Raw genomic sequence first — 13,583 nt, forward strand, 5'->3', positions numbered from 1 at the left:
TAGGCTCCAGGGAATTTTTTTTTCACCAGACAAAAGACTGTGTGTGTGTGTGTGTGTGTGTATATATACACACAAATATATGCACAGAATAAGTTTAAAACAAACAATTTAATACTGTACACAGCAATGATGATTGTGAAGCGTGGTTGACGTGGAGGAGTCAAAGGGTGGACTATTTCCCAGGGAATGCCTTGCTGCTAAATGATGAACTAGCACTCAGCTGAGCCCTCAAGGGTTAAAACACTGTTAATATAGCCTCACACTCTACAAGGCAGCATGAATGGAGGGAGGAGACACAATAGACGCATGGCAATGGCTGCACACATTCCCTGTGGAAACTGAACATGATGATGAACCCACGCTATCCCACTGGAGTGCACCACTCCCTCCACTTTCCAAAGTGCCTGGGGCGGGGGAGGAATGTGTGTGTAAAAAGAGAGAGGGGGGGCACACTGCCTCTTTAAGTACGCTGACCCCACTCTAAGCCTTTTTAAGTAGATCAGCAAGTTCAGACAGCAGCTGCTGCCAGTAAGCTCCCTCTGTTCTGAGCCCTGTTGTGTGTCCCATCCCGCTGCCCCGCTCTCTGGAGCTGGGGTACAGGAGCCCGGGGGGGGGGCAGGAACACCCGGACATCAGCACCCCTCTAACTCTCCCACCCCATGCACAACAAGCAGGAGGTTCCCAGGAGCAGCTCCAAGGCAGAGGGAAGGAGCAGCATAGGACAGTATAAGGAGGGACACCTGAACTGCCCGACAATTGATAGCCTTGCACAACTTTAAACAAGCATGTTCTCTAATAGATCAGAGACATAACAAAACAATGTTAACCATGAGGCCATTAAGTGAGAAGTTACTGTATAGGGTACATTGTCCAGTGCTAGTCTGTAAACTGGTCAGGAGGTGGCACTGAGTGTGTGATGTAGGCAGCCCATACCTCTGAAAACATCACACCTAAAATGCATTTGAACTATAACCATCTACAGTGACCATGGTAGGATGTCTCAAATCAGTGCTCACATGACCTAATAAGGTACTGCTGTCAACTCACTGATTCAATGAAAAGATATTAAAGTAGAACACCAAGTCAAAGTTTACTTACCAAAAGAAAAGTCCGTACTGTTCTTATTTTGTTAAGTTCAAGCAGCAGTTTCTGTGCCTTCTCATGGTTACTACAGTATTCATCATAGATACAAAATCTGTCCTTCTGTAGAGACAAAGAAATACTTTGTATATTTAGGTTTTTATTAAGGCCAAATGACTAATATAAGAACACTTTTAGAGGATAGAAATCTAATGTAATCTGCATTTGGAAAGTCAACACCTTTCCTATTTTTATATCTAATTATTGTTTGAAATCCAACACTTCTAGAACTTTTAAATTCTACTGTTAATTAGAATTGTAAAGACGAATAGTCCGTGAACATCACTGGAGAATCTGTGGAGAGATCCAGTGGCTGGATTATAATAAATCAAACAGGACAACAAAGTGCACGCATACCTACCCATTTGAAGACATTACCTATCTTGCACATGTAAGCATTTGCAGATACAATCCAGTTTTGAAAAAATAAAAGGTGTGTTGAGAGCATTTCTGTGAGCCCTTCCATTCTACCGACCTTTAATCTTTTGTCCCACAATGTGCAAACGTAGACTTTAGGAAATGAAGGTTGAACCAAGCAGAGATACCAGTTAAGTCCAATTTTTTTTCCAGGTCTGTGACAGTGTGCACAGAGTTAGGCTCAGTCCTGAATGATTCAGCACAGCTCTATAACACTGATGCTCTTGCACTCAGACAGGAACACAATGTTTCTAGAGTACAGTTGCTGCAGAAGATCCAGAAACATATCTGCTATGATTTACTGAGGCACTGCTCCGCATTTTCTATTTCAAGGCAGATAAAATAAAATAATAATAATAAATAGTGAGCAAATATATTAATATGTACCTGAGAATTTTAATATTAAAAATGCTTTTAAATGCATTGTTTCTTGCAAACTTTTTTTTTTTTTTTTTTTAAATTCTGCTTCTTGACTGAGTTTTAGGTATTTCACATCTTAACATGGCATTTCATTGTCCAGCCTTCTTAGTTTTGCTGGTGAACATAAAAGGCCTACAGCCAAATTTTCAGAAGTGTTCATTAAGGCCTTTATTCAGCAAAGCACTAAAATGTGCTTAAAGATAAGCATGTTCTTATGTCCAATTAATTTCAAGGTCCTTAAGAAAATTTCAGGTGGAAATCCTGGTATCTATCAGCTTGTGCACTTGCCTGGTTAGAAAAAAGGGTTAGTTATGTCATCACTGGGTAAAATTTTACTATTTTAAATAAACATCCTCTGTGTTTGAATGAAAAATAAAATCAATTCAGAACAAGTAGTCTGAAAATTCCTAACAGTTCAAAGCTACAGAGGATGCTGAAAGCTAATGTGCTGAAAACAACAAAGCTTGTTTATTCTACAGTGAAAAGAATGGGTGAGATGACATGGTAAGGTTCTCTCTGTCTTCTTTTTGGGGGCGGGGGGGGGGGGAATAAGTGTAAACTCCAAATGACCTTAAAGGAACCTAAATTACGCAATTAAGTCATTTTGTCCTCATGACTGAATACACACACACACACACACACACACCACCACCACGCATTAATTAATGAAGACAATCAGGAATGAGAAAAGTTAACTATGAAGTTGTATTAAAGAATAGCATACAAAGTGAAGAAAGCAGATTCCCACTTCATGGTGTGCATTAGGTTCAGGATGCAAACACCCCTCCACTAGGGTCAGGAAATCCTTGTGAACTGCAAGAATATCTTCAATATTTGAAAACAGCATCTGTAAAAGAACAGCACAAATAAATATAAAAAGAGAACACAGAAAAGAAAAATGTGTGCAATTAAAAACTAACCTTAACTGTTTCCTCTGTGATATTTTTATCCACTTTGGAGGCAGCAAACTGGATCATTCTCTGAAGGAATGCCTGCATGAAACAAGACAACAATACAAGTGAGGAAACTGTACGCTGCTTTAGTTAGTGCAGAGGGAATGAGATAGCTTGAGTAAAAGAATTATACATTTTAATTAGTTTGTCTAATTTTCTTATGTTTGGGATATGGAAATAATATCCCATGAGAACACTACACAAAACTTCACCCAAATACTCCTTTTAATTAGTAGCTTTATTAATTTAAACCTGTGTAAAACTATGTCAAACAGATACAATGAAAAAAACTGTTAAAATACATAGCATAATACTAACAAAGGCCAAAAAATTCTAAATTCTCTGAAGTACAATTTTCTTTCATCACACCGATTACTAAAAACAGTTAGACACTAACATAGATAAATCTCTTCTGCAACTTGTGGCTCAATCCAGTTCCCTCTGGAATTTTTCCATTTATTACAAGATGAGTTGAATTGAGCCCCTAATTTCTAAATCAAAGCTGGTTTTAAGCTACTATAAACAAGCATAAAATATACCATAAGAAGCCACTAAATTATGCACAAACCTCTGATGTATTAATAGCTGAACCAGCTGGAAGGAAAATTGATTTAAACAAGATGCTCGGTGCACAAGCTTGTGCACTGTGGTTTAGACTTCTTATATTTGGTCTGGGGAAAAAACTGGAAAAAAAACAACAACAAACACCTGCAATAAGGCTCATTCCACAGTTTATTTAATCATGTTTAAAGTAGCAAGTGTTTGTAATTAAATTTCTACAAATTAACTTCATTATCAAAAAGGTACATTTTGAAGATATTTACAAACAGAAAGTTTAAAGTCTTAAAGCACTGGGTGTTCACATGGACATGCATATCCTTTAGTTATTAAAAAATTGGCACCACAAGTGTTCAGAATGTCATGTCCTTCATATCTGCTTAACTACAAGTCACTGTGCATTGTATACTGTATATGAACTCATCTAAATTCTAGTGTGGTGCAAATTCCATAGAGGATGCAATAAATAACCCTGCTAGGAGAGAAGGATAGCATTCACAGTATCCCTTTTTACACTGTTATGCCTTACACGTTTTAATTCCTAAGTGGTTTTTCTCCCTCCACTGAAAAGAGCTATGTAATTAGGAACATTTTTATTATTGAGTGAAGAAATAGACACCCTTAGAGTTCCAAGATATAGACAACATTTAAGTTGGAATATTGCAGGTCCATTTAAATGCTTAATGCTGATTTTTATAGTCCCATTAAAAAAAAACAAGCACCTTTCCTACCCATTTGTGATTTTTTTCTACCTCTTTATCAGTGTTAACTCTATGAATTAGATTTGTAACTGGTCACAGAATTTGGCCCACTGACTTTAAACCCTTCTTACTACCATACATGAGTGACTTGCATGTGCATTAAACACATTAAAATATATGCAGACTTCAGAGTAAATAATCTATACATGTCAGATCATTAGCCACAAGGCAACTAAGAAATGTAGCACATAATAAATCAGAGAGCAGGTTAGAAAAGACAACTGCAACACAAAAGACAGATGCAAGAGAGATAAAAGAGGTCACGCTGTGTTTTATGTGAGACGCCTAAAACATCAGTGATGGATAGATACCAAATAGGAATAAACTTCTTCGTTATCAGTTGCTTTCTATGATTTGACCCAAACAGTGACGATTTGAAGGTTGGCACTTATTTCTTTCAAAAAAGCAGCAGCTAATACCAGAAGAGTTTTTTCACATCTTTGAAGTATCCTGGGATCCTTATTCCTCAATAAATATTTCCTTCGATCAAAATATATAGTGGACCTAGACCAGGAATGGGCAAACTTTTTGACCTGAGGGCTGCATCGGGTTTCGGAAATCATATGGAGGGCCAGTTAGGGGAGGCTGTGCCTCCCCAAACAGCAAGGCATGATCCAGCCCACTCCCATCCCCATCCACCTTCCACCCCCTCACTTCTCGCCTCCTGACATGCTCGCACACGCCCCGCGGGACTCCTGCCCCATCCAACCCCCCCCCCCCCCCCGTTCCCTGACAGCCCCCCCAGGACCCCTGTCCCATCCACCCCCCGTGCTCCCTGACTGCCCCCCAAACTCCCATCTCATTCCTGACTGCCCCCCCAGGACCCCTGCCCCATCCAACCACCCCTTCTCCCTGTCCCCTGACTGCCCCCAGAACCACTGCCCCTGACTGCCCCCGGCCGCCCCATCCAACCCTCCTTCCTGACTGGCCCCTGCTCCCTTTCAACTCACGTTCCCTGCCCTCTGACTGCCCCGACCCCTATCCACACTCCCGCCCCCGACCACCACCCCAAACTCCCCTGCCCTCTATCCAACCTGCTCCCTGCCCCGTGACCGCGCTGCCTGGAACACCGGTGTCTGGCGGTGCTGCAGCCACGCCACTGTGCAGCACAGAGCACCGGGTCAGGCCGGAGGAGCTCGCAGCCCCGCTGCCCAAAGCATTGCACTAGCGGCACAGTGAGCTGAGGCTGAGAGGGAGGGGGAAGAGCAGGGGAGGGGCTGGGGGCGAGCCTCCCGGGCCAGGAGCTCGGGGCCAGGCAGGAGGGTCCCACGGGCCGATGGGGCCTGAGGGCTGTAGTTTGCTCACCTCTGACCCAGGCAAATAATTCAGAATGAATAGTTTACTCAACGCTTTTTCCTTCCTGTTTGTAAAGCGTCCACTTGCAGCCTACAATATTTTCAAATAGACTTGTTATTAAAAATTATTTGCAGAATAATGTCTATGAATGAGTCTTGATCTTGATATCTTGTGCGCAAGAAGTTAGTGGCAACTATTTCATACTTGAAATTCAAGGCATGTTTTGTCTCCCTGATTTCAGACATATTTCTTTAAATGAAGGCTCTGACATAGATGAAGTATGGTCCATGGTTTGGGCACTAGCTTGCAACTCAGGAGACCCGGAGTCAATCCCTACTCCACCCAGGGCCGGCTCTAGGTTTTTTGCTACCCCAAGCACAAAAAAAAAAAAAGGGGGGGGGAGGGGGGGCCAGAGTGCCGCCCCTTGAAAAGTGCCACCCCAAGCGCTTGCTTGGTTTGCTGGGGCCTAGAGCTGGCCCTGACTCCACCACAGACTTCCTGTAGGACCTTGGACAAATCACTGTGCCCCTCTGTGCTTTGGTTCTCTATCAATAACAGCAGGGCAATAGTACCTGCCTACTTTGCAGCGGTGTTGGGAAAATAGATATGTTAAAGACGAAGAGGTGCTATAAGAATGGGGCCATGTAAGTACCTAAGTAAGAGTATTCATGATTATCAATTTATTTACTTAAAATAATTTGCAATTTTTTTAAGGTCTTTGTTTTGGTGAAACATACTGTGGAAGCTTTAACTGCTGCTGCACACAGTGGCGTATGCAACTTTGTTACTGTTACAGTGTTGCCAACTCTCATAATTTTATCATGATTATTGCAATATTTGATGTTTGACGGTCATGATACAATTATTTAGGTATGATCATGTGAGAATCTCAGCATTTCAGTAATGGGGGTTATTTTAAGTAAGTTTGACTGAAGAGAAAAAAATTAAAAATGTGCCCTCTAGCAGCTGAAAACCTGGAGGGCAAATTAAAAGAATCAAAAATAATTTCTCTCTTAAATCTCATGATTTTTAAGCCACTTTCATGACTGGATGGGGGGGGGGGCTCAGTCATGATTTTGGATATCAAATAAGATATCTGATTGTAACTGCTGTTACAACAGTTTTCTCTTTACAGCATCTTTTCATTTCTTAGGAGACTGCCTGTCTATTGGGGAGATGCCATCTTGCAAGGCAGAGTTAATAAAGCATATGAGGATCAAAACCTGCAATTGTACTGTAGCAGCTGGACCACAAATAAAATGCATGACCATTTTATTAATATCGAAAAAAAGCAATCTTATTTCACTTATAAACCTGCATAAACATATTAATTTTATCTTCAGAAGAAGGGAAAAAAGGAAAAAGATCACTTTAATTTTTATTCAACACTGCTGTAACATTGTTGTGACCCTATCACTTATGATATAGTAATAGCCAAAGCAAACTTGCAAAACTAAGTATATTTTCTACTAAGGAAATTTCCTCTGTACACTGTATTATATCTGAAGTCCTTAATCTACATTACATAAACTTGTTGAATAAAGCTAGAAAGATTTTTTTATGTTGAAATTGAACAAAATCTGATTTTTTACATTAATGATTTAATACAAAGTACTAAAACTGTAATAACAACCAGAAAAGAGAATGAAACAGATATTGTAGGTTGCTATAAATATAGCAAAGCTAACATGTTTCATATGTGAAAAGTTCCTCCTCTGTCTTGGTAGGTCCTGCACTTTTTGGCGGATTTGCTTACCTCAGAGGTTCACGGCAGCCCTGTTTGGCCGCTTCTGCTAGAGGCTCAAACCTGCCGTACACTCAGCTAACCTCATCACTGGCCAGCATAGGGAAATGGAGAACAATCTCCACAGTCTCCATTGTCCCATCTAGTGGGTTGGGGACAGGCCAGATCTTTTTCCAAATTAGACTTTCCCTTCTGGTGTTGCTCACAGACCAGGTCAACTCCTTCTGTGTCCAATCAGGAGTTGTGGGGGGGGATGCGGGGAACCCGGGCCCACCCTCTACACCAGGTTTCAGCCCAGGGCCCTGTGGATAGCAGCTGTCTACATCTCCTGTAACACTGCATGACAGCTACAACTCCCTGGGCTATTTCCCCATGACCTCCCCTCAGCACCTTCTTTATACTCACCACAGGATCTGCCTCCTGAAGCCTGATCACGCTTGTACTCCTCAGTCCTCCAGCAGCCCGCCTTCTCACTCCCTGCTCCTTGCATACCCTCCACTAACTCATGGGAGGTCCTTTTTAAACCAGGTGTCCTGATTAGTCTGCCTGATTCTAGTATGTTCTTAATTGGCTCCAGGTGTCCTAATTAGCTTGCCTGTCTTAATTGGTTCTAGCAGGTTCCTGATTGCTGTAGTGCAGCCCCTGCTCTGATCACTATGGTCACTTTATTGCCAGTGACCTCTCCATTTCTGGGAACAGAAAACTGTTCATCCAGTGGCCAGTATATTTGCCTTCGACCAGACTCCTGTACCTGGACCCCAATAGGACCAGACTCCTGTACCGCACTGGTCTGGGTCTGTCACACATAGTAGATTCCTCAAGTTCAAAACACATCAAAGTACAAATATTTTCTTTTGCATTTTCTCTTAACATTCCTAACAGGTCTGTAGACATGCTGAGTGGTACAGAACATTGTTTTATTTCCAAATGACTTTTCACCACATCCATAGAGAACGTGGAGAATCAAGCTTGGGGAAGTTTGATCAAGATAACTTTAAACTCATAAAAGTCTAGAGGTGTTTCTTGGATACTACTCGCCATACCTAATTCAGCTCACAAACATGAAGGCAACATTTGCATAATAATGTGAATTTTTGCACAATGTAATTAATGCATGTCAGATGCTAAGCCCCCCCCCCCCCCCCAACACACACACACCATATAGCTAAGGCTACGATTTTCTCACAGAGGTTGTGGACGTCACGGAATCCATGCCTTCCAAAGACCTTCATGATTTCAGCCAGCAGGCGGCTGGGAGCAGCAGGGGACCCCCACCACCTGAGGTGACAGGGCCCCCTGAATTCCAAGCCGCTGTCGGCAGCAGGGGTACTTCGCAGCTCCCTGCCACCGCAAGAGGCAGGGGGACCCCACTGCCCCCAGCCGTGAGGGCCGCCCACCACAGGGGGGCAGTGTTACTCCAGTTCCTCACCGCCGGGGGTGCTGGGAGCGATGAGGCGAGGGGGGGGACTCCACAGCTCCTGACCAGCCTCCATAGAACTGAGCCACGGTGGAAGGGGAACCCTGGAGGTCCAAGCTCCCAGCAGCCTTCTCCCCGCCTTCCCAGCAGCTCCCTATTTTGTCATGCATATTTTTAGTAAAAGGGAGAGGTCACAGGCTTCCATTAATTTTTCTTTACTGCCAGTGACCTCTCCATCACTTTTACTAAAAATACCCATGACAAAATCTTAGCCTTACATATAGCTTTTGTTGGTGCATGTTGCCTTGATTTTGCCACAAAAAACAATGTTGACAGAAAGGGCTCAGACGGCACTAGCAGCTGTGGTAATCACTGCACACATTTCCCTTCCTCCTCGCATTTACCTGTGCCAGCAGTAGAGGCAGCAGCTAATCATGCTGGCTTCTAATACTAAACAAAAAGACTCTTCTTCTTCTTCTGGTAATTCACCAGCTGAGTCACCACCTATTTCCCCAAACTGGTCTGCCGTACTGGGTGCATTGTAAGCAGCACACAATTCATCAACCAAGGTCAGTGATATTCTTAACTTCTTTCTACAATACCTAGCATCACCTTCAAAGATACTAAATTTCCCCAAGTCCCAGATGGCCTATAAGACCAAAGGAATAGATGTCATTTAGCACATCTGCAATACTTTTCATTCCAGTACTAATCCTTCACACACACAACTAAATCCTGACTGTTGTCCATTTCTGCTGTCATCCAAATGGCTCTGACTTCCCTAAATCCTTCATTCCCATCTATCCTGCTTAAATACTGCCATATTCATTGCCAAACACCATGACCCCTAATCATTTATTTGAAACCTTTGGCAACTTCTCTTTCAATCCTTGCCAACCTTCTTGCACAGTGGCTTTTTCAAAGTAAAGATCAGCAAGATCTGTCATAACTCTCCCTCCCTGATTTTCTCTGTCCCCCCTTTGTCCAGCAGCCATTTTATCACCTTCTTCCTGCCACTGACAATGAAGCCTCTGACCTGCTCTCAAATTCTAACCGCTCCCTATGCACACTCCATTTCATCCCCTCCTACCCATTGACTTCCTTGGCCCTCACCATCTGTCAGTTCTTCCTCTCTAAACTACAAGCAAGTTCTTGTCTCCCACATCCTCAAAAATTTACCTCTTTCTTCAGTTACCATCTCCTCCCCCTTCTTCCTTCTACCTCCAAACTAACTGAATCCAAAGTTTACAACCATTGCATTAAATTCCACTCCATCTTGGATCCCTTCAGTGTGACTTTCATCCCTTTAGTACACTGAAACCATTCTAAGCTTGGTTTAGAACAACCTCCTCTGGGCCAAATCATAAAGCATCTATTCCAATCTCTTCTGTCCAGATGGCAAAAACTCTTGTCTGTGTCCTTATGTCTTGTCTTGATTTCTGTAACCTTCATCAAATCTCGGTTCATTAGGAGCATTCACATTCTTGAAGTTAAATATGTTTAAGTGCTTTGCTGAAGGATGGCGTTATTCACATACTTAAAGTTAAGTACATGTTTATATGAGTTGCTGAATCAGGGGCTGGATGTCAGGCTGGCTCACAGATGCAGCAATACATTGCAACAGACATTTAGGGTGACATTTACCCATGTGCAGAGGGCTACCAGAAGGTATACACATCACTTAAGCCCTACTTAATCAAGTGAGGGCTTAAGTGGAATTTAAGTAAGGTACAGGCCTTGTGCTGACCCAGTGCACAGGGAAGAACTTCATCCAGTGATCAGAAGGCAGAGTTATTTTCTGTGTTTTACACAAAATGTGTTGAGATTCATACTAACAGATTTTAACCTTATTAAAGAAATAAACAAAGGAAAAAGCTCTCAGATTGTCTCTGAGTCTGCCACTGAATTTTGATTTTTCCCCCCAGGTCTTTAAAATGCAAACTTCATGAGGGCAGGGACCTACCAATGTCTTGTAAAGCTCTGGGCACATTGTCAGCACTTAAATATAAAATAAATAATAACATGGGTTCTATCTTAGCAAAGACTTCAGGATTTGGTCTTCTCCTTTCAAAATTGTAGGTGATCAAAAAGCTGATCAGCACAACAAAAACGATAATATAAGGAGAAAATTAGTTACAAAGAATGTATTATATGGAAATTATTGACAAAATTTGGTTGTATTTATTTTGTGGGGATTTTCCAGTGAAGGAAGAGTTATTTTGGACCAACAAATTTGTTCACATATATAACATTGCCTCTGATCAGATATCACCTGCTTCTGCTAAGAAATGTTTACAGCGAGAACAGCAATTACATTGATCATAATACACTGACAGTGAATCATCCAGAATTCAAATGAACAATTAAAAGTCTCAAAACAAAGGTTTGCCGTGTCAATCACAGGAAACCAGCAGTTTCCTGGATTTATAATAAGCTACATTGTTATTGGTAAATCTAACTTAGTCAGTTCATTTATTCACATTACTGGCAAATCAAGCTGGAAAAACCCAAAGATAAATAGTGGGTCTCAAAGTAACAATACATTCATGTTGAAGTGCAATTAGAGAAAGTAAAGTGACTATAAACGTGGAACCTTCGTATTCCATAGATCTGTTCCCCATGTGTATTCAAAGTCACATCTGCTTATGTTAGTGATCAATATTACTTTTTATTACCTTTTGCTCCTGTTTAGCACTGCATAGTTTATACAGATATGCGAAAGTGAACTTGATTCTTTTCTGGCTTCAGTATCACAGAATTTTTAACGGAGATCCCGTAGTAGAATCTTTATTATTGATGATGACATATGTACCAAAACAAACACTGCTCTACTTTCAGAAACAGAGCTTAGGGCTTGATCCTGCTCCCATTACGTCAATGGAAAAACTCCCATTAAAGTTAATGGTGCAGAATCAAGTCCATAGTTTGTAGGGCTGGCAGCTAGCAAAATAAAACAACTGTTTCTTCTAAGCTGAGCAAACTTGATATGGAAATCACTGCCACACAAATAAAATAAAAAGGAGTACTTGTGGCACCTTAGAGACTAACAAATTTATTTGAGCATAAGCTTTTGTGAGCTACAGATCACTTCATCGGATGCATTTAGTGGAAAATACAGTGGGGAGATTTATATACATAGAGAACATGAAACAATGGGTGTTACCATACACACTGTAACGAGAGTGATCACTTAAGGTGAGCTATCACCAGCAGGACGGGGGGAAGCTTTTGCAGTGATAATCAAGGTGAGCCATTTCCAGCAGTTGACAAGAACGTCTGAGGAACAGTGGGGGGTGGAATAAACATGGGGAAATATTTCAGAGTAGCAGCCGTGTTAGTCTGTATTCGCAAAAAGAAAAGGAGTACTTGTGGCACCTTAGAGACTAACAAATTTATTTGAGCATAAGCTTTCATGAGATGAGTGAGCTGTAGCTCACGAAAGCTTATGCTCAAATAAATTTGATAGTCTCTAAGATGCCACAAGTACTCCTTTTCTTCATGGGGAAATAGTTTACTTTGTGTAATGACTCATCCACTCCCAGTTTCTATTCAAGCCTAAGTTAATTGTATCCAGTTTGCAAATTAATTCCAATTCAGCAGTCTTTCGTTGGAGTCTGTTTTTGAATTTTTTTGTTGAAGAATTGCAACTTTTAGGTCTGTAATCGAGTGACCAAAGAGATTGAAGTGATCGTTCTCATTACAGTGTGTATGGTAACACCCATTGTTTCATGTTCTCTATGTATATAAATCTCCCCACTGTATTTTCCACTGAATGCATCCGATGAAGTGAGCTGTAGCTCACAAAAGCTTATGCTCAAATAAATTTGATAGTCTCTAAGGTGCCACAAGTACTCCTTTTCTTTTTGCGAATACAGACTAACACAGCTGCTATTCTGAAACAAATAAAATGGAATCCCAAGTTGCCATTTTTATAGGTTCACCTTTCAGAGTATAACTGCACTTAATTAGCACATCTGCAATACTTTTCATTTCAGTGCTAACTTCCTTCACACACACAACTGACCAAATCCTGCTTTAGCGTACATATATGTACATTAAACTCTCTTCTCATTTCTCAAGCTTAGCTCTGAGTATGGGCTTACTTCATATTTAATGTGGTTAGATGTTAATTAGGAACTCAAGTGTGTTGGATTTTTTTTAAAAAATTACAAAAGTTTTGTAAAAACTGTATATTACTCACACAATATTCAGGACCAAATTCTGGCTGCCATTTGCATATACACATATGCCAGAATAAAAGGCAGGCAGAAGGGAGCATGGGACAAAAGTTTTCTACCTCAAAAAACCTCCAGGGAACCTGTTCTGTAGGACATTTGATAGGATTTGCAAAGGGGAATTCCTGGTCAGAGTCTAAGGGCCGTGACATTGTTAGCCTATTTGAAGTCATCTTCCTCTGTTCTATCAATCACTGTATAGATCACTTGTGGGTCAAACACATTTACAGATTTCGTCAATATATAATCACAAAAGAATGATATTTTTGCATGAAGCATTAATGTTTACACAATTTGGAGCCATTAATAAGAAATAAAGCCCCCAGACTAAACACCCCACACATTTGGGAACAAGAAGGTTGACAGCTGGTTCTGAATTTTTCAGTTTAGTTCCATCTGTGTCCTTACTTGTTAACTAACAAACTTCATTGTTTTGCCTCTAGAATCTTTAATTCTTTCGCTCTATGCATAACACCACTGAATATTCTGATAATTGTTTTCTTAAGGGTAATTTTCTTTTTGTTAAAAGCTTACAGAATATTGCATAGAGTTTATATTTTCAGTGCATTCATTCATAAAGGCACCTCAGGTACATGCAGGTAGAGAAAGCAAGTTCAGCACATCCTCTGTATGTCTGCCCTG

The 13,583-nt window shown here is 41.1% G+C and overlaps 1 protein-coding gene across 2 annotated transcripts in view; it reads right to left on the minus strand.

Moving 5' to 3' along the window:
* PREX2 (phosphatidylinositol-3,4,5-trisphosphate dependent Rac exchange factor 2) overlaps positions 1-13,583 on the minus strand; it is a 295,769-nt gene that overhangs the window by 208,444 nt on the left and 73,742 nt on the right. The window contains exons 2-4 of one of the 2 annotated variants that reach the window (XM_048840883.2): positions 2,898-2,969; positions 2,702-2,824; positions 1,099-1,203 (exon numbers count right to left, since the gene is read on the minus strand). In XM_048840883.2, the coding sequence (XP_048696840.2) occupies positions 1,099-1,203; positions 2,702-2,824; positions 2,898-2,969 (300 nt within the window). The remainder of the gene's footprint in view (positions 1-1,098; positions 1,204-2,701; positions 2,825-2,897; positions 2,970-13,583) is intronic. The other variant, XM_075125146.1, reaches the window with a different exon arrangement.

Source organism: Caretta caretta, chromosome 2 (genome assembly GCF_965140235.1).
Source record: "Caretta caretta isolate rCarCar2 chromosome 2, rCarCar1.hap1, whole genome shotgun sequence".
Classification (NCBI taxonomy): Eukaryota; Metazoa; Chordata; order Testudines; family Cheloniidae; genus Caretta; species Caretta caretta.